We start from the raw sequence: 25,161 nt of genomic DNA, 5'->3' as shown, positions 1-25,161 counted from the left end.
TTCATATGTTTAATGATCATTTTTAATATTGCCTTTTGTGAATTGTCTGTTTATATCTTTTGTCCATTTGCTATTGGGTTTTTGGTTCTTTGTCCCTCAATTTTTAAGAATCTTTTATATACTAGTGATATTAGCCCTTTGTCTATGATATATGTGACAAATATTTACTCCCTGTTTATTATTTGCCTGTGACTTTACTTATGGGATTTGCCATATAAATTTGTTTGTATAGCCAAATTATCCAATCTTTTCTTCTTACAGCCAGGTTATAGAAGAATTCACCCATATGGAAACGTAATTTTTAATGGCTATACAGCGCTAAACCATAATTTTCATATAGATTCTAAAAGATGAATTGGAATTCCAGGTTGATGGGGTGGAGGATGAAGGAGGGCAGATGGGGAGCCAATTTGGAAGCTGGAGCAAGCCCTGTTGATTTTAGGATGGGAACAGGGGACAAGTGGTCTCTGCCCTGTAGTGATGGACATTCACACAAGGCATCAAGATCAGTCCCCATGACACAGTCCAGTGACAGGACCTACCAGGAAGGGCTGTGGACTTTGGAGGAGGGAGAGGTCCTTTGGTTTGGGCATTGAGTCTCTGGGGCAGGGCCAGGACAAGGATGAGGCAAGTGAGGCACTCAGTGTAAAATTTAAGGAGGTGTAAAATTTAAGGAGGTGCTCACTCTCAGGAGCATGCAAGTACAGGCGTGGCACCTGACACTGAGTGCCTCCTTCATTGTGGTGCCCTAGGGCCTCACCTGCCTCCCACTACTGCCTACTCTTCCTTGGGGAGAAGAAGGACTTGCCAGGCCTTGGAAAGATACAAGATGAATGGATGGGAAGGGGGGACGTATCATAGACCCCGAGACTGTGTGTGGGAGAAGCAGTTCATCCATGAGGGACTGGCCCAGTTAGGAGTGGTGTGGTGCTAGAAGGGTGGGCTGGGAGGAGTTTGGATTTTATCCTGAAGGTCCTGGGAAACCACTGCAGGACTTTAAGAAATTATGCCAAACTGGGGGAAATGGGGATGACAACAGCCACTTCCCAGAGTTGATATCAAGATTAAATGAGATAATCCACATAAACCTTTTCAGTTGGCGTGGGGCCTGATGTGGAGTGGAAGCTTAATCATCATGAGTTTCCTGGACTTTGAGGGGATCTACTGATTTTCTTAATCAGGTTTTGGGTCTAACAGCAGGACTGTTCAAATCACAATGTAGGAATAGAAAATTAGCAAAACTTGAAGTAAACTAACTGTCCACTCCTGTCTGGAAACATCTTGGGAAGAGGAAGACGGCATGTTCAAGAACTAAAGGAAAGCCAGAGCTTTCAAGTTGCTCCAAGGCCTCCATTCTCAGAACAGAAACCAAGGCCTGGGAAGGCTCTGCAGTGAGTTACTCTGCAGTGAGTTCATGGCTGTGCCAGAGGCTCCTGTTCCACTGCACAGTCCCCTCCCACCACCCCCTAGACAGTGCCTGTGCTCCTCTGTCTCTGCAGGAGGCCTTCCCCATGTTCTGTGTCTCCTCCCTGAACTGTGCTGACCCTGAAAGCAGAAAAAGCGAGAAGCAGACAGGACCAGGTGGCCCTTCCCACCCTCACTGTGGCAGGCTGGCCTGGGAGAGAGCAGCAAGTCCAAGGCCCTCTTCGCCCCGAGCCAGCTCCCTGAGGGAGGAGCCGCCTAAGGAACTGAACGCTGTCATTGCCCTCAACTTGCCAGCCCAGTGAAGGCCATTCCCTGTGGCCCCGTGGGTCACGTCAGTCAAGTGTTTGGGAAAAATAAGTGTGCAACGATGTGGCGGGTGCGTCCTTCAGAGCTCGCTGGTCTCCCTCTCCCCCAGCTCCCACTGATGGAGGCCAGGAGGTCGCCCGAATCTCCGAGACACACTCATGGAGACAGGGCACACAGACTCTGCTCCCAGCTCCCAACCCTTCCACCTGCTTCAAGCCTGCAGCTCCGGCTGAGAAACCTAACAGGTCCTGGGCAGATTCCCAGCCGCCAGCCCTCCCTGCACCCCTGCCTGCTCCACCAGGCTGTGCAAATGGCTGCCTGACAGGCCATCATGACATTTAAGGGCACTGGGAAGCCCCTGATGCAGACCCATCTTGCCACCCATCTTCCCACCAGCTTAAAATCCATCTTCAGTGCGTCCTTAGCCTCATCATGTCCTGTCTGTGGCCGAATCCACTGCCACCTCTTCCCAGATGCCTTTCTCAAACTACAGAGGAACAGTGACCTTCCTCTGCCTACAGCCTACACAATAGGTTTCAGCTTTGGGGGCAGGCTTGGCCACGTCTATTTCTTGTCCCAGGTAGCTGTGAACAAAACTGTCTGCCTCTTTCAGTATGAACTACCCAAGAGCTGGAGCTACTTCTTATTCAGCTTTGAAATCCCCAAATGCGTGGACTGAGTGGCTGACATGAAAACGGAAAGACCACAGTCTTCAGAGACTGGAAGGATTAAGCTTGAAGTCTGGCCAGATACTTGCCAAATGGCCTCAGGGAAGCCACTTAAATTGTCTGAGCCTCCATTTTCTCATCCATTCAATAGGATGATGGTATCTACCTTGCAGGGCTGTTGCCCCACATAAAGTAGTCAGAGTGCGCAGCCCAGGAGCTAGGACCCGACAGGCACCTGTTGCTTCATTTACAGATGCCTACTGTGTGCCTGCTCTGGGCCAGCCTCCAGGGCAGCCAGGGAGACAGCAAGCTAGGACTCAAGCACAGTTCCGGAAGCCTCTGTTGAGAGCCCTCTGTCTGGGTTGTGCTGGGGCTGGGGCTGCGGGGATGGGTACAGCATCCCTGCCCTCCAGGCACTAATGGTCATTCCCATCATGGGCACAGTGGATTTTCCAGGCTCCTTCCAGCTGCATAGTTGCTGAGATCAGCTCCTAGAATTTGGTGATGGTTGATTCCTGGGATATTCTTCCCAGAGTGAAGGGCCTGGCCTAGGTAGGGGAAGTGAGGGCTGGAAGGAGAGAGGAATTCAGAAGAAAGAAGGCTGAGTGCCTGACCTCAAAGAGTGCCCAGTGTGGCATGCCCATTGCTCTCCAGGAGGGGATGAGATGGCCAAAGCCAGCCTGGGTTCCTCCTTTAGGGAAAATAGGTGTCAGCCAGCTCGGGGAAGAAGCCACAAGCTGGGCTTTGTCCTCTTGTTTAACTTGGGGCCAGGCCTGTGAGCACTGGACCATGGGGCTCCAAGGCTTAGGCAGGGCCGGAGAAAGAGTTAAGTGAGACCTGGTGCCATCTTCTTCTACTGCCAAGGGAGTCTCTGGGTCCAGGTCCAGCAGATTGGGACCTACCAACCTTAGGTTCCAGATTCTAATGACCCACTTTCAGGTAGGCGGCTGGTAAGAGACAGCTGAGTGTAGGCTGTAGGCAGAACCGTGGGCACAGCTCCTTGTGGGATCAGAAAGTGAAGGGTCCCTGCCCTGTGGGGCAGGGGGAGGGCTAGTCCTGGCGAAGGCACCACACTCCCATGAAAGGCCTGGACAGCAACCACAGAGGCCTCTGCAGTTGTACAGGGGCGGGGGGTTCTCTGTCATCTGTCAGTGCAGAGGGGACAGGTGCAGAGGAGTGGGGTGGGCCTAGCAAGGTGAATGAACTGAGGAAGGCTCTGGGAGAGGCACCTGCGGATCCCAGGCTTTGAATGACTTCATAGGTGTGGAAGGGATCTCCCAAGAGTACGTGCTTACTCTGTTAAGGTGTCAATGGCTCTTTTTCTCCTCCTGGCCTCCTCTAAAGGTCTGAGGACCAGTGGGAGGGCTGGCCCCATCCCCTAATCCAACATTCCACCCATGCCTTCCTGAACATGTCTGAAAATGCTGATCCCTCAGGCTGCCCTGGATTTGGTGAGCTCCCCTAGGTGGGAAGTATCTCTGTGTTCATGATGCCTCTCTGCCTCCCCTCAAATCCAACATTTCTCCAGGTGGGTGGATCTCAAAGACCCCAGCTCTCACCTCAGTCTGCGCATCCTTCTCTGGAGAGGCTGCCAGGCCCCCCAGGAGCTGTGATGGATGAGTCCCTGTTCAGGCCCAGATGCCCCCTGCAGAATAGGAAGGCTGGATACTAGTTAGCCAGTGGGGTGTGGGTAGAGGGCTTCTTTGGCATAGGCCTGGCAAGCAGGTGCCCATCATTCAGCACACTAAGAATGCTGAGGCAGGGTCTTTGGTCCACTTGCTGGTGATACCGTGGAAGGCAGTTAAGCAGTTGGGAACCCCATCACCCCATTGCACAGGACATGAGGGCACCCTTGAGGCGGATTTTGCTGGGGGAAGGTGGCCTTTGTGGGGAGTGCAGTTCAAGTGTGGCTTTCAATGAATAGATAATGAAGTGACATTTTAATTGTGTTTCTGTTAGGTCAGGAGAGGTGAGGGGTGGGAGAGTAGATGGAGTCAGGGAAACACAGAGACCTTCTGTCCACTCTCCCTCATGACAGAGAGAACAGAGACTTTATCATCCAAAATGGGACACTTTTGTGCTCGCTTCAGCAGCACATATACTAGAATAGGAATGATACAGAGAAGATTAGCATGGCCCCTGTTCAAGGATGACACGCAAATTCGTGAAGCAGTCCATATTTTTAAGAAAAAAAAAAGGGACACTTTTGATAGTAAAAGTGGGCATTATTATAATCATAAGAGAAAACAGATGTGAAATGGGACTTTCCCTGGAAAACACGAGACTTCATGAGCCAGTATGCTTGGCTGTGTTTTCTCCTCTCCATTTGCCCTTGATGAAGAAGAAAGTGGACGGCACAGTGCTTGCCAGGTATTAATGGGTCATATGGCCTGTGGCAGGACACTTCACCTTTCTGACCCTCGGCTCCCTCATCCATAGTTTCCTTCATTCATTCTGTAGCTATTATTTTGTACCTTCCATGTGCAACACAGTATGCCAGGTGCTGCGAGTTCAAAAGTGACGATGGCAGGGCCCCAGTGCTGTCAGCTCCCTGGGGCCCCTGACCTCTCCGGAGACACAGCTCTAGCCCATGAAGTCGTGTGATCTAGTTTGGGGAGCTGAAACCATTAAGTAACAGAGGGTAAGGCTGTCTCTGAAATATGTCCAATTGAGTGGTAAGGACAATGGCAAGGCAAGGGGACTGGGAGGTGAGGAGTACTGTGCCCATTTTATGGAAGAGGAACCCAGAATGCAAAAAGATGGGACAATGCATGCAGCAGCAGGCATTAGGAGGTAGAATCCCAACCCGAGGTTGCTTGAAAATAAAGTCAGTGCACTTTCTTACCTTTCTATTGTGTAGCCCTTCCTGCTCCCCATGCCCCATGCAGCCATCTGGACAGCAGACCCTGTGGTACACATAGACCCCCTTGGGGACAGGGCAAGTGCCCCAGACCAGTTGCAGCATTCACCAAGGGCTGCCGGGGGTGTCTTACCTCAGCCACTTCCCTTCTGTTTGCTCAGATTCCACAGCTGAGAAGTTGATCCAATAAATCTTCTGCTTCTAATCTTCCAGAGAGGTGAGGGTCAAGGAGAAAGGTGTGATAAGTGTTCTGAGCTGCTCTGAGAAGGGGGATAGGTATAAGAAGCCATGTTTATGCCTGATGCAAGAGACACAAGACCAACATTATCCTTTACGCAACTTCCACGAAAATATAAACTAGGACATTGTCCCAAACATGGAAAATGATTTGCTGAGTCTTACAGGAAAGGTGATAAGCTTTCAAGTCTTCTAGCCCTTTAATCTAGTGTCCCTTATCTACAAGATCTGCCTTCCCCTATTTCTTCATCAGCACCTAAGAGTTGGTGTTTACATTTTATTAATAAAAATCATTGGTGAGATTGAGCAATTTAAATCATGTTAGTGGACATTTATATTTCATGTTCTTCCTTATTGATGTATAGGAGCTCTTTGTATATGATAGATTTAAACCTATGTCTGTAACTTATAATGCAAATATTTTCTCCCAGTCTGTTTTTAACTTGGATTGTGGTATTTTTGTAATCAAATCCACCACTTTCCCCCCTTATAACTTGTGGGGTTTGTTTCATGTTTAGAAAAACCTGCACATCAACCACATATTTGTCAAACAAAAATTTGCCAGTTTCCAGATCTGAAAACTTTGGTGCAGGGATCCCAGGAGGTTGCCTTGCAGCAAGTAAGCCTTTTCCAAGGACCTCTTTGCAGGGAGCCTCTGACCGAAAGGCCCAGGACAGCTTAATCAGCCTGGGCCTCACCCTGAACCCTCACACAGCACCTGGGCTCTTGCCAAGCTCTGCCCTTTGCTCGCCATGGGTTGGAGCCTGATAAGAAGCTCAGTGAAGCGAATATTGACTGTGGCACCCTCAGAGTGTGTTGTCCTGGTCACCAAGGCCAAATCAAAGCATGTGGACTTGTTTTTCCTTTTGGTAGTCCTTTCCCCTCCCTTCTCTCTTCCCCACACTCTGAAAGGGATCTGAAACCCTACTAAAGCTGTTTTATGTGGGCAGGCACCTTTATCCGACTGTTGCTGCTCTTATGGAAAACTTTTCACAGAGCTGAATACAGAAAATGATCTTTTCAAACATACTGTTCTGTGTAATTTTATAAGCTCTGTAGTCATTGCTCTAGCATCTTCTCAAAGAAATCTTGAAACCCTGTGGCTGCTGTGTTATACAAGAAGCAAGAAACTCAGGTAACCAGAAAAGGACTATTAATCCTGTTTGGGCTCATCCTCACTAATTCATTGTTTCTGGCAAGGGGGAGAAAGATTGCTTTGAAAAGCTTCTTGGAAGGACCCAGAGTCTACTGGCGCATGCGCGCACCCAAACACACACACACGCACACACACACACACACCCTAGCAATGCAGTGGCCTGCATTTAACATTTCCAAATAGGTAACGCAAGTGTTAGGTCTGTGCTGAGTCTGGTTGCCTTTGATGTCCCCCATACCTTAGTGCCACAGGCTTTCAGGGTGCATTTCTTTGTTGGGGTGCAGGGCTGAGTAACAGTTAACGCCAAAGAGAAAAAGCAAGAGACGGAGGCCCCAGCACAGGAGCAGCTGGAAGGAGGAAAGAGCTGGGCCAAAGGCTCAGAATAGCTGAGTTCTGGCGCCAAAGGGTGAAAAGGGCAGAGGAAATGGGTAGGCTGGGGCCTGTGGGAGGGGCAGGTTGGACTGGGAGGGGAAGTGAAGGCGGTTGTGAGAGATCACTTGTCGGTGGAAAGCTTTCAAAGTGGAGATTCAGGAGTGGGCGGGAGGCCTGGAAGGGTGGAGGAAGGGTCTGGATATTGCCTCCGGCCAAGGAAGGACTGGACACAGGACTACCTCCGGATGGCCATTGTGCAGAGAGCGGGCACAGACAGCTTGGGTAGAAGGGCAGCACGAAGTTCTGAGGACCAGAGAAGGGCAGGGCTGAGCAGGCTCTGCTTTGTGCTTCCAGCTGAGGTTGAGATCAGAGGAAGAGGCCTCTTTCTGGGGCTGGGGGCTGTGAGTGGGAAACAGCCTCAAGAGCTTCCCCCCATCCAGTAAGGACAACACAACTGAGCCACCTTCTAGCTTAGGAGGTGCCCAATAGGTGCCAGAGGCTTGTTCCAGTGTGGACAGCAGCTTCCAGGCGCACTTCGGCAAAACCATCACCAAATGTGCCCAATATGGTCTATCTACAGCTCGCCCCTGGCTACCTGTGGCAGTGTAGTGCCCAGGCCCCTGGACGCTTTGGGGGTCACTCCTTGCCCCGTCTCCCTGCTGGAAACTCCTTTTTCTTGCCCCCTAACATGCTCCTTCATTGGTCCTGTCTGTAACGCTCAGGACCAGGCCGGGTGCGTCTACCTGCTGGGGACTGGGGACCCTGAGCTTCCACAGGACTGGCCCTCCCTGTGATGACATCACTCATGTCGGGACTCCCACCCCAACGGCATCCCTGGGAGGGAGGCAGGGAGAAACCGGGGGTCTGAGAAGCTGAGAAATCCAGCTTACTGGTGAAGAGAGTTGACTCTGCAGACACAAAGGGCAACAAGATATTGTGTGATTCTTCTTCTATGAAGCATCTATGATAGGCAAATTCTTCCTATCCAGTGTTCTTATTTCTCCCAAAATAAACAAATAAATAAATAAATAGAAGAAGCAAATTCTTAGAGATGAAAAGTAGATTAGTGGTACCAAGGTTCAGAGGAGGGGAACGTTGGGAAGTTATTGCTTAACAGTTACAGAGTTTTTGTTTGGGTTGATGAAAAAGTCTTGGAAATAGTGGTGATGGTTGTACAACACTGTGAATGTACTTAATGCCACGGAATTTCGCCTTAAAATGGTTAAAATAGCAACATTTATGTTACACATATATAAATATAAACATTTACCACAATTAAAAAAAATTATTCTCCTATAAAGAAGCAATCAAAGAGCTCAGTCAAAAAAATCTGGGAAAAACGTATTATGCAATGTGCCAGACAGGCATGCCATACTGTTAATATCTGGTCATTTTAAAAAGAGGGAAAGAAAGATCCAGCTTTGAATCCAGGCCCTGCTAGCTCGGCATGCAGGCCTCTCCCTACCCTTTACCTGAGTTTCCTCATCTGTAGAATGAGGCTTACGTGGCAGAGAATATGTGTGCTGGTCACAGAGCTGTGCAAACCTTGCAAAGAGGGGCTGTTGTGGTTACGATGTTCAAGTTCCCCATTCCTATTAAGCAGCTCAAGTTCTCAGAGCCAGGGAGGGGATTCTTGTTGGCTGGACTCCAGGGCTTTATTTTGAAGTTAACCTTGAGGGCATAGCATTTGGTAGTGGGTGGGGTGTGGGAGGAGCAGAGGTTGGGGGACGGTGGCGGTGCGGGACAGGGGCTTTTGAAAGCTCATTGCACAACAGGAACAGAGGGACAGGCTTTGTCTTCAAAGGTGTCCCAGCAGGTTACAATAAGGACTAGAGCAGGTGCTGGTGAGGCCGCAGTTTGGGAGTCTGATCCCTAACAAGGCCAGGTCCCCTCACTCTGCCCAAGTTTGCTCCCTGAATACAGAGGAGGACCTGGGCCATAGAGCATGGACAGCTCCACAGGGCGATTCTTGCTCATCACTGGACACTCATTGTCTCTGAAGGACAGGCTACATTGGAGGGTTGTCTTAGATTCGACTGCATGAGGAACTGGAATAATCAGTAACATTTCTCCCAGACAGAGCTGCTCTGAGCTGTGGGCCAACAGGAGGCTGGGAGCTCTCCTCTAAATTGCTTTGTGACCTTGGACAAGAACCCTCCCCTTCCTGGACTGCAAATTTCCTCCTCTGTAAAATGAAGGGTTGGTGAGTGTCCCTGTAATGCTGGGATTTTGTAACCATACTTGTTTGTGGGAATGTGTTCAAGCACAAGGTGATCTACCTCTTGATCAGCAACAGGATGTATAGAATTGTTTTGGCTTAAGATTTCCTAAGAAGTAATATAACCCTGCTCCCTTTACCAGCTGGGTGACCTCAGGCAAGCTACTTGACCTTTCTGTGTCTCTCTATTTTCATTTGTAAAATAAGGACAACAACAATCCCAACTTGGTGGGATGTGGGGGGTGGGGGCTCGTGGTGAGGACTAAATGAGTTAATATGTCTAAAGTCATCTGAACACTATCTAGCATACAGTAGGTGCTTAATAAATATCTGGAGCGCCTTCCAAGTGCACAGCACTTACAATGGTTAAGTTATTCACACTCTAGGTTATGCTGAGCTTTCTGAGAGATCCAGAGAAGGCAGGGAGGCCCATTCTCTGCATTCAAGGGGCTTACTAGCCTTTACTTAGAGATGCAAAAAAAGCGCTTATGAAACAACAGCCAACAAGAAAATGCATCATTCAAGTGCTGGAGGGGTCCTGGTGGGTTAAAGAAGGAGGATCACGAGGTAAGCACTTGATGTGAACCATGGGTAGGCAGTGAGACAGAAGAGAAATCTAGCAGATGAGTATGTTTGTGTATATATATGTATGTGTGTGAGTATGAGTGGTGTTGTGACTGTGTGTATGGGTTAGCATGAGTGTGTGTGTGTGTGCATGTTTGCCAAAAGAGCATGAACAAAGGCTTACCCTGGAATGAGAAGTCTGAGTCTTCAGCTCCCCTAGGCAGCACCACATTTTGTGGTTGGGTTGCAGCCACATGCTCCTCTCCTGCTTGTTGCTGGGACTGGGAACATGCCTGCCTGTGAGTCCAGGAGCAAGCCCTTGTGCATAACCCGGGGTGTGATTAATTTAATTATTTCAAAAGCCCCTTTGGTATTTCGTGAGGGTCATGCCCCTGGCTGTGGGCTTGAATACAACTGCAGCAGGTTTCAATAAAATCAATTAATTTAATTTGATTTGGTTTTATGTACTTGGAGCTGGTGCCTCTTGAACTCAGTATGAAAATTATTGCAGAATAAAAATGCATATTAGTACTCAGAGCCCGGTGTCCTTGGACTCTTCGTGGAGCCTGCAGTGCTGATCACAAAGGCAAATCCCCTCTGACCTGGCAGGAGCCTCCGCCAACTGCCCACCTAGTTAACCCCCTCCAGCTCCCGACAGTGCTTATGGCAGCTCCTGGGCTGTTTGGAGTGTTCTTCTCACTTCCCAAAGCACTTTCTTATCTGGCCAACTACCAGCAGGTTACAATAAGGTTACAATAAGGACTAGAGCAGGTGCTGATGGGGCCGCAGTTTGGGAGTCTGATCCCTAACAAGGCCAGGTCCCTCAATCTGCCCAAGTTTGCTCCCTGAATACAGAGGAGGACCTGGGCCATAGAGTATGGGCAGCTCCGCAGGGCGATTCTTGCTCATCACTGGACACTCATTGTCTCTGAAGGACGGGCTACGTCGGAGTGTCATCTTAGATTCGACTGCATGAGGAACGGGAATAATCAGTAACATTTCTCCCAGACAGAGCTGCTCTGAGCTGTGGACCAACAGGAGGCTGGGAGCTCTCCTCTAAATTGCTTTGTGACCTTGGACAAGAACCCTCCCCTTCCTGGACTGCAAATTTCCTCCTCTGTAAAATGAGGGGTTGGTGAGTGTCCCTGTAATGCTGGGATTTTGTGAAGCTAGGGCATTTCCATTTTGCATTCGTGAAATGGACTCAAAGAGACTTTGGATGGCCTTGGTCACTAGCTTACTGGTTTTTTTGTTGTCCCTCTTAATGAAATTAATTGAAGCAATATGGTGCAGTGGATTGAAAGGCAGCTCTGGCTCTCAAGAGACACATGAACTTGGGCAAGTCCTTTCACTTCTCTGGGCTTTCTTTGTCTGTAAGAGGGCTGGACATCTGCTTGAAAGGCTGATTCCAGCTCTCAGAATCACACAATCAGTGGGACAGCTGGTCTTCCTGAGCTGCTTTGGGGAGCCTGTCCCACTGTTAAGCCCCACTCCATTTCCATTTCATCCAAGAGGGCTCCCAGCTAGTTCATGGAATGGGTGATGGGATTGAAGATGGGCCCTGCACTCTCCAGGAGTGGCTTCTCCCCCACATTGCTATGGATCAGAGCAAATGTTGCTTTCAAGAAGGGAGGAGCTCAGGGGCCTAGAAAGCATCTGACCAGCCCACTATTTTACAGATGAGGGAACCCAGCTTCAGAGTCACACAGCCACTGTCCAGGGCCATGCTCATGCCCGGCCACATTCACAGTTATTATAAAGAGGGGAGATTTTGCTCAGGGCTCGTTTTCCAACTGTCCTTTTCATTCTTTTCTCCTGTCAGGATGGGAGAGAGATGGCCAAGCCATCTTTGGGGCCTCTCCAATAAAGCAGATGCTGACATCAGTCATTCCAGCGCCCCTACATCCCTTCTCAGGCCCAGTAGCTGCCGCTTCACTGAGGACCAACAGGCCCCATTCGGAAACATCCCCCACCAGTGCCTGACATCCCACCCTTAGCAGTTTCATTCTCCTAGACAGGAGGGCCTGCCCTCCCTCAGCCCTTCCTACTGACTGCATGCTGAGCATGAGCGTTCATCCTCCTCAGTGACATTTTTCTCCCATAGGTCTTACCTGCCCAGAGCTCTTCTGTAGCAGAAACTGAGCCTGTCCTCTCTGTCCTGCATCTCTTAATTACTCAGAGGCACTATTGTGTGCTGAGAACTGCCCTGGGCACTCCCTGTACATTATCTGATTGAATCCAGCATTGGCCCCAGAAGATGGGCATTACGGTCCCTATTTTCCTGTGGGGGAACTTCAGCTCAGAGAGGAGACAGAATTTTACAAGGTCACACACAGCTATGAAGTGACAGGGCCAGGATTCAACCCCACATCTAACTCCAAGACGCTTGGACCATACCATGTGACCTCCCTTGCGCATAGGAGGTGCTTAACGGATCCTTAATGACCATGTAGCCAATACATCCGTCTGCCAAACCCCAAATGTCTGGGAAGAGGTAATAATAGTAACAACTGTCTATGAAGTCCCTATTATGTGCCAGGCACCAAAACGCAGCACTCAGTGAGGTGAATACTATTACTATCTCAATTTTACAGATGCAACAACTGAGGCATAGAGAAGTCACTTGCCCAAGGTCACCCAGCAGGTAGGTGAGCTGGGCTTCAGTGCGGCCCTGCCTCCACTCTGTTGCTGGATCCTCCTTTAGCTCCCCGTGGCTCTGTTTCCGGTAGAAGGTAGAAGGCTGCAGGGAAGGAGGCTGGGGCCAGGGGTGGTGTTTGCGCCTCGGGGACGCCTGCAGCTGGCACTGCCCTCCACCCAGCTGATAACTGCAGCCGGGTCTGGCACGAAGCCCTGCCTGGAGGTGGGCGGCCGGCGGCGGCGGGGGGTCTGGCTCTGCGTTCGCCCCTCTCAGCCCCGCCTCACCCCCTGCGGGGTCAGTGCGGGTCTCGCCCGCCCGGGCAGGCGCCGGCCTCTCAGGCGGTAACCGGGTAACCGTGGGCAGGGGCGGTGCCGCGCCGGGCCGCGGCCTCCCGGGGAGGCGGGCGGGTGGGGAGGTCGAGCTGGAGCGGTGTGAGAATGCGGAGGAGAGGCCCGGGAAACAGGCTGCGGCCGCGGGGAGGGGCGCCTGGGAGGAGGGCGATGGCTCCCGCGGGAGGAGAGAGAGGCCGCGGGGGCACAGAGTAGAGTGAGAGAGCGGGGCGCTCGGGGAGGGGCGGGGATTGAGGCGGGGCGTCCGGAGCGGGGCGGGGCTGGGGCGGGGCGCCCGGGCCGGGTCGGCCGGCGGAGTGAACGCTGCAGGAAGGGGTCTGCGGGCAGGCACGGAGTCCGGGGCGCTTGTGGCCGGGCGGAGCGGCTGTGGTTGCTTCATGTCCCGGATTCTGCTTTCTCAGAGATCAGGCGAGGGGGGCTGGCAGGGAGGGAAAGGTGGGCGAACCAGTCTGAACAGGCCGGGCAACTGGAGGAGCGTGGGCCCGACGAACTGGGGTGCTGCCCAGCACCCTCTACCCTCACCACGCTCGGGAATTTTTCGTGAATCCGCCCCGTTGGTTTTACAGTTTCCTCTCATCCCGGCCCCACGCTGTCTCCTGACCCGCCCTCCCTCCCCTCTCTGAGCTGGCTCTTCCAGGGGATCGGTTAGCCAAAGGGAGGCACTGGCTCTTTCCCTGGACTCTCCCACTCGCAGCCCTCCTGGAGAACTCAGATCTTGCACGTGCTCTTTCTCTTTCCCTGCCCCCGTCCCCCAGGCCCTCTCGGACTTGGTGAAGGAGACCTTGAGTCAGCCCAGGAGGCCCTCCCCCCGCAGCCCCCTTTAGGGTCCCTTCTGGGTCCCCCCCACCTCCTCCAGCCCCAAGCACCTAGGGCCCACAAGCTGTCAGGCCTCTACTAGCAGGCAGGGAAGACCCAGGCAACCTTAGAAGGGTGGGAACCACACCCTTCTCATGGCTGTGTGCGTTTTGCTTGAAGGTGTCTGCAATCAAAGACCACCCCCCACTGCCCCCCCGGCACTGAAAAAAAAAAAAAAAACTTACGTCTCAAATGGTGGAATTCCAGATGCAGGACCCCAGATTTGGGGGATAGGGAACAGATATTTGGGACCGGGGAGGCCTTTCAGGGATTCCTCATATCACATCAAGAAGGCCACCTGGCCCCCCTCAGACTGCCACTGCCCTTCCAGGTGTCTCTCCCGTGCAGCCAGTTCAACTTCTCACTCATCCCAAGGCTGTGAGTTCTTACATGTTCAGGTAGCAAACAGGAGCCCTTACTATGGCAAAGGGGAGATGGGTAGGTTGCTGAGCTTGTGTTTTCTACAAGCTTAGAGCTCTTTGATCAAGATTGCCACTATTTATACATCAGGGATGTTATTTAATAGATCCAGGATCTTTATTATGTATTTAACCGGGATCTTTAGCAGCTGGACCACAGGCATCCTCAGCCCAGTCCTGGGTTTGATAGATGAGACCCTTGAGACCCAGAGCGGGAGATGACCTGCCCAAGGTCACACTGCTAGTTAGTGGCAGAGCTAGAACTCTGACTAGCCTCCTAGCTCCTCATCCCAGTGTGCCTGCTGTGATACTGTGCTTTAGTTTTAGGGTAGCTCCATGTTAGGGACCTAGCATAGCACCTATGTGGCACAGAGTAGTTGCTCAGTAGATGCCGGTGAGATGCATGAACAAGCCCTCAACAAGAGGACTGGATTAATGCATCTTTTGGAAGAAGTGAGGCTTCCACAGTGCTTGGGATTCTAGCTCCTTGTCACTGAGTGTGCTAGCGAAATGTTTCTCCAGGGTAGTTGGCCAGCAGTGACCCCCATAGGAGCCTGGCATCATCTTTGGTCACTTCAAGCAAGCCCAGTCATTGTGCGGGAGGAGACTGTGGGTCTGGAGGTGGGTCCAAGCATGAGCCAAATTGGCAACTCCGCATCAGAGCGATTAATGCTGTGACTCTTCCATTCATTACCCTCAACCAGTATCTGAAGAGGTTGCAAAAGACCAAGGCATGTCTGTTCCTGCAGGGATTCTTGTCATCCTGCAGCCCTGCCAGGCACTGTGTGAAGAGACCACAGCCCCACAGATCCAGAATCTCTTGGGGCTGGAGGCCCCCTGGGCTCTGGGCTGCCCAGCACTCTGTGAACCTAATATTCATGTCTCTGGGGTCCTGCCTGCTGGGCATTGACTGCTATGGCATGTGGGATGGGGGCAGCACTTTGGTAAAAAGTGAAAGTAGGAGGAATTCAGGTCATTCAGGCTACTATTACCAATTTTAATGAAGTATTTGGAGAAGAAAGGAGGTGAAATGAATGATTAAAATAATATTTTGCATGTAGTAGAAGTTCAGGACCCTCACTGATTTGAAACTTAGGAGAGTTGAGCTTGGCTTTGGTAAAGTTGATCTTTGCACTATCTGTGGACACAGAGCTGATGAATGAATTAATGTAGGCATGATTTGTAGTAGCAAGAAAGGAACATGCATCTGACTTTCTTGTGATGATGAATTTTGACCAGAAGCAATTCAGCTCCATTCATCTTGGTAAGCCTTTTTATGGGCCACCTTCTAAGTGCCAGGCCCTGTGCTAAATGTCCTATAAGTATTACTTTATTGAATCCTCATAAGATCCTTATGAGGTAGGAATTATCATTTTTCCCATTTTAAAGACAAGGAAACTGAGGTTAGTTAAGTAGAAGACCACCGGGACTCACACCAGAGCAGTCTGACTCTAGGATCGGTGTGCTTAACCACCACATGTGCAGGTATTTTATGTGTTAGGACAAGGGGAATAGAAAAGGAAAAAATGAATAAATAAGCCGTGACCCCTACCCTTCCAGAAGCTTCTGATCTCTTTGCGAAAGGAAAACACAGGATGTGGTTGTGCTCCTTGAGGCCAGGAGTGGACTTGACTGTCTGCATCCCCTGCCCCCTCTGAGAAAGGGGCTGAGAAAGATGGAAGTGGAGCAGTTGGCCAGGCCTTCATCCTCTTCCCCTACACTGTATCTCCCCAGCCCCTACCCTCCTCTGGGGAGCTCACCCTGTGTGGGGAGGCCCAGGAATTTGCCTTCAGCTTCATGGTGCCCTGTAGCCTGTCCCTTCCCCCAGCAGCTTCATGCTCACCCCAGATTATCAGTAAAACCAGGTGCCTTCAAAACCTCGAGATGGATGGACAGGGCGGTGAGGTAAAGAAGGCCATGCCTCACACGCTTCACTTGCCATCCTCTGCTTTTGGAGTCTATCTTCTGTTTCCACCAGGGCTGAGCCAGGAACATAGAACACTCTACTGCACTGCCAAATCAATAATAAAAACAGAGTCTTGCAGAAGAGGGCCTAGGAGCTAGGAGAAGGTAGGCCCACCTGACAGCCATTCAGAATTCTGCAGCTCTGGCCCCAGAATGCTTCCTTCAAACTCACAGATGTGAGCCAAAAAGGTCTTTCAAGTTTATCACCCCCACCCCACCCCTCCAAGACCCTCATTTTGCTGAGGAGAACAGTAAGGACCAGGGAGGGAGAAGTATTTGCCCTAGAACACACAGCCCCATAGAGGCAGGGCTGGGCTAGAAGCTGGACTCCTGGCTCCTAGACCCAGCTCCGGTGTGTATGTGTTGGTGGCTTTGGGAAGCATCATTCTGACCCATGGTCATCCTGTAGCCTGCGAGGGCCAGAGTTATGAGAAAGGTAACTTGTTTGCCTGACATCTTCGCAGCCCTGCCCAAAAGCAAATCACCTGTCGTTCCTGATAGGCACCTTTGGCAGCCACCAAAACAAATCCACCAAAAGCAAAGAGAAAAAGGAGGAACAGGGCTGGGAGCCAGTGTTTGCCCCTGGTGGTAACCTGGGCATATTTAACTTCTCAGCTTGTCCAGACCAGATACCATTTTGTTCCTGCTTGGCGTAGATTTATCCAGCCTGTGTGTTCCTTCTTGGCAAAGTCCTCAGAGAGAGAGGAAGCAGGGACGGTCCCCAGGGCATCTAGGATGTTTGCCAAGTACCTGCTCCCCACCTCCCTCAAGCCCTATCCCCTCTTTCCACCCCCAAATGACCACCCTTAGTTGATATTGAGTGGGATTGAATTTCTCCCACAGGATGGGGCACACACGTGGCATTTTGCCATTGACCCATTTTGGTTTGGGAGTTGCAGAGGCAGGCACTAGGAGTTGATGTGTTTATTTTAGCATGCTTGTGTGGCACCTGATATATATGCCAGCGGGTGTTCTAAGCACTTTACAGATATTAGCTCAGGTAATCCACTCAGCTTTTACAGATGAGGAAACTGAGGCAGAGAGAGACTAGAGCATTTGCCTCACGTCACACAGTGAGTGATGGCAGAGCCAGGATGCAGAGTCTGCCTTCAAGTCCCTGCTGTTAAGTGCTGTCTTTCTGCTGGGACTGCCAGGTTCTTGCCATTTTGGCAAGTAATGTAACCAACTGGGTGTCTGTTTCCTCCTCGTAAAATGGAGAGAATGATATTAACTGTCGAATGGTCACTTTGAGAAGTGTGAAGGGCTCTGCAGACAGGAGGACCACTTCTTATCTGATCATGTTCCCAGCTGGGGTTGGTTTGTCTCCGTTTCCTCATCCGCCCGCAGTCAGCAGGCTCTGGAAGCTCTTATTGCCTTGTAGGACCAGTGAGTTCCCAAGGAGATTTCTGGACCCCTTTCCCCACAGCAACCTTCTCATGTTCAACCCCAAGCCAAACCTATTGTCTATATTATTCTATGTTATTTCTATGCTATTTATATTACTATGTTATTTATATGATTCTTCTTGCTGTTAATGCTTTTATTTATTGAAAAGCTCTTCTCAGAGAGTAGCCCCAGGTTATAGGCAAAAGCCACATAGAGGAAGCTGTCTGAGGTCACCTGGAGAACCCTGCTTGCCCAGAGTTGGTGGCTTTACCCCCTCCCCCGCCAACCCTTTGAAATAGCAGCTTGCCTACCCTGGACCACTGGTTCACTCTCAACTAAAATTCTGGCCTATATTCAGAAGATGCCTTATTCCACCACCAACACTAAAGGTTGGGGAAAGCCTCTGAGTGACAGGCAGGGGCAGTGCCTGCCAAATTGCAGCCAGAGAGACCCCTAATGGGGTCCACTCTCCATCCCCAATCCTGGTCTCTCCTCTCTCTTATCCAACATCACTAGCTCTCGGGAAAAAAAAAAAAAAAAAAAAAAAAGTGTTCTAAGGGGGACTTAAACTTTACTTAAATTTGACATTCCCTGCTGTTCCTTTCTGAGTACCTTTATTTTTCCCAGTTGAAGCAAGGAAAGAGAAAAAGGTATAATGATGGAAATGGACATAATTTGAGTGCAGGAAGTGTCATGAGGCTTCCTATTGTTTGGGTAGTGTTTGATGTTCTTAAGAATGTATACAGAATTAACTTTGATCAACGATAGTAGCTTCAATCTGGTGGCTCCATCAGCCAATGGAAAGTGAGTAGTATTTTCTACATGGCAGGGACACAGCAAAGAAAATGAAATGATCAGTTTTGTGTGTATCCCACTTTACTTTTCGAGTGCTTTCCTTCACAGACAAGCTCTAACTGAATCCTCACAAAGGTCCTACAAGGCAGGATTTGCCCATTATACAGACTGGAAAACTGATGCCTCGAAAGAAAAGGGGCGCATTGTGGGTTAGTGAAGAGACCTAAAGAACAAAAAAGCAGAGCTCCATGGGGTTGGCGTATTTCACCCTCTTCTTGGCTGCCAGCATCTTAGTACTAAGTCTATCGCCATGCCGTGTCACGTGGGCAGGTCTTCTTGGCATTCATCTTGAACATGACCCAAATCCTGGCTCCATCTTCCCTCTTACTTTTCCTTTGCCCCATTTTTCTTCCTTATTTTTTACGTATGTTTACCTTGCCCTGTAGGCGCATTTGTAAGCTGGCTCAGATCCTTTTGGGAACAAGTTGGGTTATAAATGCACACATTCCTACACAGGATGTTGTTAGTCATTTCATAAGGTCTCTTGTGGAGGAGGTTAGCCAATAGCTTCTTTTGTAACCTTGGGCACAGCCTCCTTCCATAAGGGTCAAGTGAGAGTATGGGTCTATAGGGTCTGTGAGGGGCCCAGCAACTTTGACAGTCTGAGTAATCTTCTATTTCCAACCCGGTTAGAGTCACACAGTACAATTTGAGATAAAGTAAGATCTAAAAATCTGGTTTTTCTAGTCTAACCCTAGATTGGTTTGCACTAAACTAGTGGTAGTTCTCAGCCTGCCCAGAGCAGTGAAATATAGAATGCAGGTGCATCCCCTTCCTGCAATGAGATGACCACACCACACAAATGTTATAGCACTGAGAAGGAAATCGTTTACATTTCAAAGAAATAAAACCCTATATAACATGTAAAGAATATTAGAGTTGGCCGGGCGCGGTGGCTCATGCCTGTAATCCCAGCACTTTGGGAGGCCGAGGCGGGCAGATCATGAGGTCAGGAGATCGCGACCATCCTGGCTAACGTGGTGAAACCCCGTCTCTACTAAAAAAAATACAAAAAATTAGCTGGGTGTAGTGGCGGGTGCCTGTAGTCCCAGCTACTCGGGAGGCTGAGGCAGGAGAATGGCGTGAACCCAGGAGGCGGAGCTTGCAGTGAGCCAAGATTGCGCCACTGCACTCCAGCCTGGGTGACAGAGTGAGATTTTGTCTCAAAAAAAAAAAGAATATTAGAGTTACAGGGAATCCTCATTTATTTGGCTACCTCCTGTATCTGGGACAGAGCCAAGCACCTGAGAGAAAAATAAAATAATTTTTGTTTGGAACGTAGGACAAATGTTCCTGTGACAAAAGAGATCAGAGAATACATACCCCAACACACTTCCTTGGGGCCCATGTCACATGGGGCCTATTTGCTCCTATTTCATGCACAATTTTAACATTTAGTTTTCTAGTTTCCAAGCCTATATGGGACCAGATGGCAAATGAGAATATAGGGTAAGGGACTGCTAATGAGAATTCAGTTATGCACCAGCTCTTCCCACATTTGGTGGCTCTAGGAGGCAGCACTGGGTGAGGATTGGCATTGCTGGTGAGAGTTTCTCTGGGTTCCTATTATGCAGACTTGACTTCTTCAGATCTTTTAAACAATTCCCATAAAGAGACTAGGACTTGAGCGTTTAGCAGTGGCAATATAGCTCAGAGTGTGACTCATTGGATCAGAGGACACAGATGCCAGCCAGGGGCACTTGCAGGTAAGACTTCAAATGAGGCAGTGGGAAAGGTTGGGATGGAGGGTGAGGGCGAGTGCATTATGGGATGATGCTCACTATAAAATGGCTAGTGAAGAACACAGGGTAAAAAAACTGCCTTTATAGTAGAGTCCTAGACACATCAAGTTTTCCATAAGGTGTCTATATTGCTTTCAGGACTTAAGAAGCACAAAGTTTTATTTTCTAAAATGAAAGGAAATGCCAGACCCAAAGCGACTGTTAAGTCGGGAGAGGGAACCCTTAAAGAACTGAACAGGGCAGATTTTGGAGACTGCCATGAAAGAACGGCAGCTACAGGCTTGGTCTTGCTTTTGGTATACAGTCAATGGCTACAATCCTCTGGGGTTCCCCTGCTCTCCCTGGTTACAGCTCAGGCCTTGTCCCGTGCCAGAGAACAGTCCCAGGGCTGTGCCCCTGCCTGCAGAGTGCTCCTCCCTTGCTCAGGTATCCCTAAGGCTCTGGATCATCTGTGAGAGCTGGGGTCTATCCTCAGACTGCTTCCTCCTACCTTGATTGACCTCCTGGTCAGATGGATTCCTGACCCCTGGTCATGCCTGTCTGTCAGGACCCCAGGTGACAGGGTCGCAAGCCCAGAATTGTGCCCAGCCCTAACCCCTGCTTGCTTACTGGGTACACGGGCTGTGTGTTCTGCTGCCAAAGGCCTCTCAGACTCTGCATCCAGCTTTGGCCTTTGGACTTGACACAGCTTTCAGAGACCTCCCTTTCTGAGTTTCCCAGCCATGACTCTGAGCCACAGCCATCACCCTGTCCACTAGTCACTTCCTGACTCTGTCCTCAGAGCTGGCTGTTCCTACAGCCTCCTTTGCTTCATGCCTTCTAGGCCCTGGGGCTTCCAGAACCAAGTTCAAAACCCTGAGAGGGGAAGGACTGAGGGAATCACCATTTTCACAGAGTGTGTGTACTCCCATATTTACTTGAACCTGTCAAGAACGTTTCATGAGGCCAGGAGCTTTGACCTCAAAGAACACAGCCAAATTCCAAAAAGACATAGTCATACCTCTGAGTGTATCCTGGAGTGAGTGGCTAAGGGTGGACCAATTCACAGTCCTATGGCCAGTGGCCAGTGCCCCTCTTTTGTAAGACTTTTGAAATTATAGCAATATATTTGGATCATTCATCAACGTCTTGGTACTGCCTGACATATAGCCCATGTTTCATCCATGTTTTCTTTTCTTCCCTTCTTCTTTGCTTCCCTTTTTCCCTTTGGACCATGGCAGGAAGCTCCCTGGGTCTTTCTCATGCCCTAATCATCATGCAGACCCCAACAAGGAAGCCATCCCCTTGTACCTTTGTGCCCTGAATTACCCAGGGAGGGGCAGAGAAACAAAGAGAGTGGGTGCAATCTAGCTCCCCTCCCTCTACTAGCTGACCTCAGGCAGTTCCTCTAAACTTCCTTGTACCTCAGTACCCCGTCTGTAAAATGGGCATGCTAATCCTCACCCTAAAAGCTTGTGGTAATGGTAAAATTAAGAAAATGACTATAAAGCCTTTTATATGATGCCTGGCTCGTATTAGATGCTTGATAACATCTAATGAACAATTAGCCTGGATAATTTCAACTGTATGTGCCTCCCTATGCCTTTAAAGGCAAAGGGAAGAGGAGAATTTTGATATTCAGAGTCCAGCCGTTTTGTGGAAGACAAAGATGGGGTTGATTCTGACATCCCAACATCACTGCTCTCAAAGGCCATATCTTGCCCAGGCACCAGAAGCCCCAGCTGGGAACCCACCCTGCCTGGCTTCAGGTACCCATTGTTCCACTCACAGCTGTGTGCTTTGGGGAGAGTGACTTAACATCCCTGGGCCTGCATTTCCTCCCTTGTGAAATGGAAGTTACAGTGCTGCCCAAACCACCAGATGAGAAGTAAACAAGATAATACTTGCGAAGCGCTTAGCATAGTGCCTGACACCCACTAAGTGCTCAATAAGGGCTCATCATGATTATTTTCAAGTGTGTCCCATCTTATGCAAGAGACAGCTCTGGAAAAGTTGTGAAACCAAATCCCGTTTTCCCACTAACTGACTTCATCACTGCACCAAGACTTTATCTTTGCCTCTGATCATCTGTGGAGGGCAGTGACTCTGAACACCTCAGCACCAGGCTTCCTGCCTCCTCCCAGCTCCATGATCTCCTTCTCATGCAGTGGAAAAATAAGAAATGTAGGTGGCATGAATAATGATTCTTTGTGATACCTATCTGTTAAATGTAGATTTGTTTGTTCTATTCATGTATCAACCATCTGTTCTATCTATCATCTATCCATCAATCATCTATCTGAGAAATGCCATCTATGATTATTTTCTCTTTCCCTACCATAGGTAAACCAATATATAATTCATACAACAAACAAATTATAGTTCTAGTCAACAACCTGCCTTTCACCTGAATTTTTTTTGAACATTTTAGAGGTCATAAACTTTCTTGAAAATTTGATGAATACTAATGGGCTGTCTCCCAGAAAAAGGAACATACTTACATACTTGTACAGTTTTGCATATGGTTTAGCTGGGGATTTAAGGATTCTCTGAAGCCCACCAGAGACCCTGTTAAGGACCCTGTGGAAGCCAGAGCCCAGCTGTCCTATATAAACACCCTGTGTCCCAGTAGTAGCACGTGGCTGGTTAGGTGTGCACTGAAGCCCTCCCCACCATATTCAGACTCCTAAGACTGGTAGGCCAACTCACCCCCTTGCCCACTGTCAACTGGTCCCACCCGTCCTCCTACAGTATCCTCCCTCCTGTGACAGGGCTGGCTGGCCTGTGTCCCTCCCCTTGGCTGTCACTCACCTTTGTCCCACTGCTTCCCCACCCGCATATCTACATCTGACCTACAGTGCAAGTATGGAATGACATCTGACTGATCAGAGCAGGCCCAGGGAGGATGTGAAGCTCGAGCAGAGAGAAGAGAGGCCCAGTTGTCAAGGCAGAGAAACCACGAAAAGCATGGAAACATGAGCTCCTAGTGCAGGGGGTGAAGTCAGAGCTGGCAGGGAGATTGGAACAGAGAGAGAATGTGTTTCAAGCTTGATTTTTCCCTCCTGTCTGATTGGAGATTGAAGAACTCAGCAGTGGCAAAACACCCTGGCCCATGAACAAGAACTCCCTGGGTTCCGGTCTTAGTTCTGGCATTGACTAGGTGTGTAGCTCTAGGCAGGTCACAGGTCGCTTCGACAATCCATCCTCCATTTCCTTACCTTTAGAGTGAGGAGACTGAAATGCTGGCAGCGCTGTGGTGAGATGGACTCTTTTGAACAGTGCAGGTGTCAGCCTAAGTGGAAAATGTAATTTAGCGCTATATATTAGGCACCTTGAACATGTTCATACCCCCTTTCATCCTTCTAAGAATCTCATCTAAGGCAGTCATTCAAAATATGAGGGCAGTATGTCTAAGGATGCTCATCCTAATGTTAGCTATAATATGGAAAAGGCCCCAGTGTCCCACAGTAGAGGAGTGGTTAAGTATGTCATGCTGTGTCCACTGGTGGCATTTTATGCAGCTATTAAAAGTAATCAATGTGGTGAACACGCTTAAGATGCAATCCAGCAGTTGAAAACCCCCTCCTGCTCCCATCCTCCAGCCACAACACACCGGAAGGAGGACACTGATTCTCAACCAGGGGCCACTAACCAGCAAGGCCACACCAATCAGTTACCAGTTGTCACTGCTTCTTCCATGTCAGCAGCGTGCATCTTTAGAGATCTGTGAAAAATGCAGATTTGGAGTTCAGATTCTGACTCAGTGGCTCTGAGCTGGGGCCCAGGAGTCTGCATTGTAAGCATCTGTCCAGGAAATTCTAGCAGAGGATTTGAAATCCACACACTGAGAAACGCCACCATGCTTCAGTCCTTGCACAGCATGTCCTTAGATGGCACAATCCAGGCTGTTGCACCTCTTCTTTTCATCAGTGAGATGTAAAGCCTTTATCAGGGACTTCAAATTTGCATTTGTCCTAGAACTCACTGCTAGGTAAATCTGCTAACTGCGAGACGGAGAGCTACTTATTCTCTGCTTTGAGATTCCCGGAAACGGCATCTACAGCCTCGGACAAGGCCATAGTCTGTTTTACCCCTATTAGCTTAACAGGTCCTACCTTCTGCCTTGCTTTGGTTTCTCCTACTGCATTTTTTTTTTGGCGGGGGGATGGGGTCTCGCTCTGTCTCCCAGGCTGGAGTGCGGTGGTACGATCTCGGCTCACTGCAACCTCCGCCTCCTGGGTTCAAGCGATTCTCTTACCTCAGCTCCCTGAGTAGCTGGGATTACAGGTGCATGCCACCAGATCCAGCTAATTTTTGTGTTTTTAGTAGAGACAGGGTTTTGCCACGTTGGCCAGGCTGGTCATGAACTCCTGACCTAAGGTGATCTGCCCACCTCGGTCTCCCAAAGTGCTGGGATTACAGGCATGAGCCACTGCACCCAGCTTCTCCTACTGCATTTGAAATCCAAAAATATTCTGAGCCACCTTATGCAGTTTCCCAAGATTTAAAGTGACTTTTACAGGCAGTAAATGTGACCTGAGTTCAGATTCTGGCTCTGAGCTGCCATTCTATGAAAAGAGAATAATAATATACTGACTTCATAGAACTGTTGGTAAGGGTTAAAAGAAATTATGCATGCAGGCCAGGCGCTGTGGCTCATGCCTGTAATCCCAGCACTTTGGGAGGCTGAGGCGGGTGGATCACTTGAGGTCAGGAGTTCAAGACCAGCCTGACCAACATGGTGAAACCGCGTCTCTACTAAAGATATAAAAATTAGTCAGGCGTGGTGGCGCGTGCCTGTAATCCTAGCTACTCAGGAGGCTGAGGCAAGAGAATCACTTGAACCCAGAAGGTGGAGATTGCAGTGAGCCAAGATTACACCATTGCATTCCAGCCTAGGCAACAGAGTGAGACTCCATCTCAAAAAAAAAAAAGAAGAAGAAGAAGAAGAAGAAAGAAGTAATGCATGCAAAGTTCTTAGCACAATGCTTTCCACCATTATGATTATTTTCCTGTTCTTGGGGGTGAACAGTGGGTCTTTTCTTTGATGTGGTCTTTGCAGGAGGCCAAGCTCGTTGTTTTGATCTATGTAGGGGCCATTTGGTTCTGCCCTGTTCCCCCATGCATCCTACAAGCCTAACCTTGGCCTATTGGCAAGACAGATGG

At 49.5% G+C, this 25,161-nt stretch overlaps 1 protein-coding gene and 1 non-coding gene across 14 annotated transcripts in view; both read left to right on the top strand.

The window, feature by feature from the left end:
- The window catches only part of ZBTB7C (zinc finger and BTB domain containing 7C), a 385,273-nt gene that overhangs the window by 237,818 nt on the left and 122,294 nt on the right, over nt 1-25,161 (top strand). For 4 of the 13 annotated variants that reach the window (XM_054461061.2, XM_054461062.1, XM_054461063.2 and 1 more), the window contains one exon: nt 9,105-9,227. The exons of 3 other annotated variants lie outside the window; for them this stretch is intronic. In XM_054461061.2, the coding sequence (XP_054317036.1) occupies nt 9,105-9,227 (123 nt within the window). Of the gene's footprint in view, nt 1-9,100; nt 9,228-10,814; nt 10,942-12,400; nt 12,451-25,161 lie in introns of all 13 variants that reach the window. 6 more of the 13 variants (XM_054461065.2, XM_054461064.2, XM_054461066.2 and 3 more) reach the window with 3 other exon arrangements.
- Nucleotides 4,477-4,583, top strand: LOC129019241 (U6 spliceosomal RNA). Its single transcript, XR_008495572.1, has one exon. It is a non-coding gene; the product is annotated as a U6 spliceosomal RNA (small nuclear RNA).

This window comes from Pongo pygmaeus, chromosome 17 (genome assembly GCF_028885625.2).
Source record: "Pongo pygmaeus isolate AG05252 chromosome 17, NHGRI_mPonPyg2-v2.0_pri, whole genome shotgun sequence".
NCBI lineage: Eukaryota > Metazoa > Chordata > Mammalia > Primates > Hominidae > Pongo > Pongo pygmaeus.
Note: the sequence above shows the minus strand (reverse complement) of the source record. Positions and strands in the feature narration are given on the sequence as shown.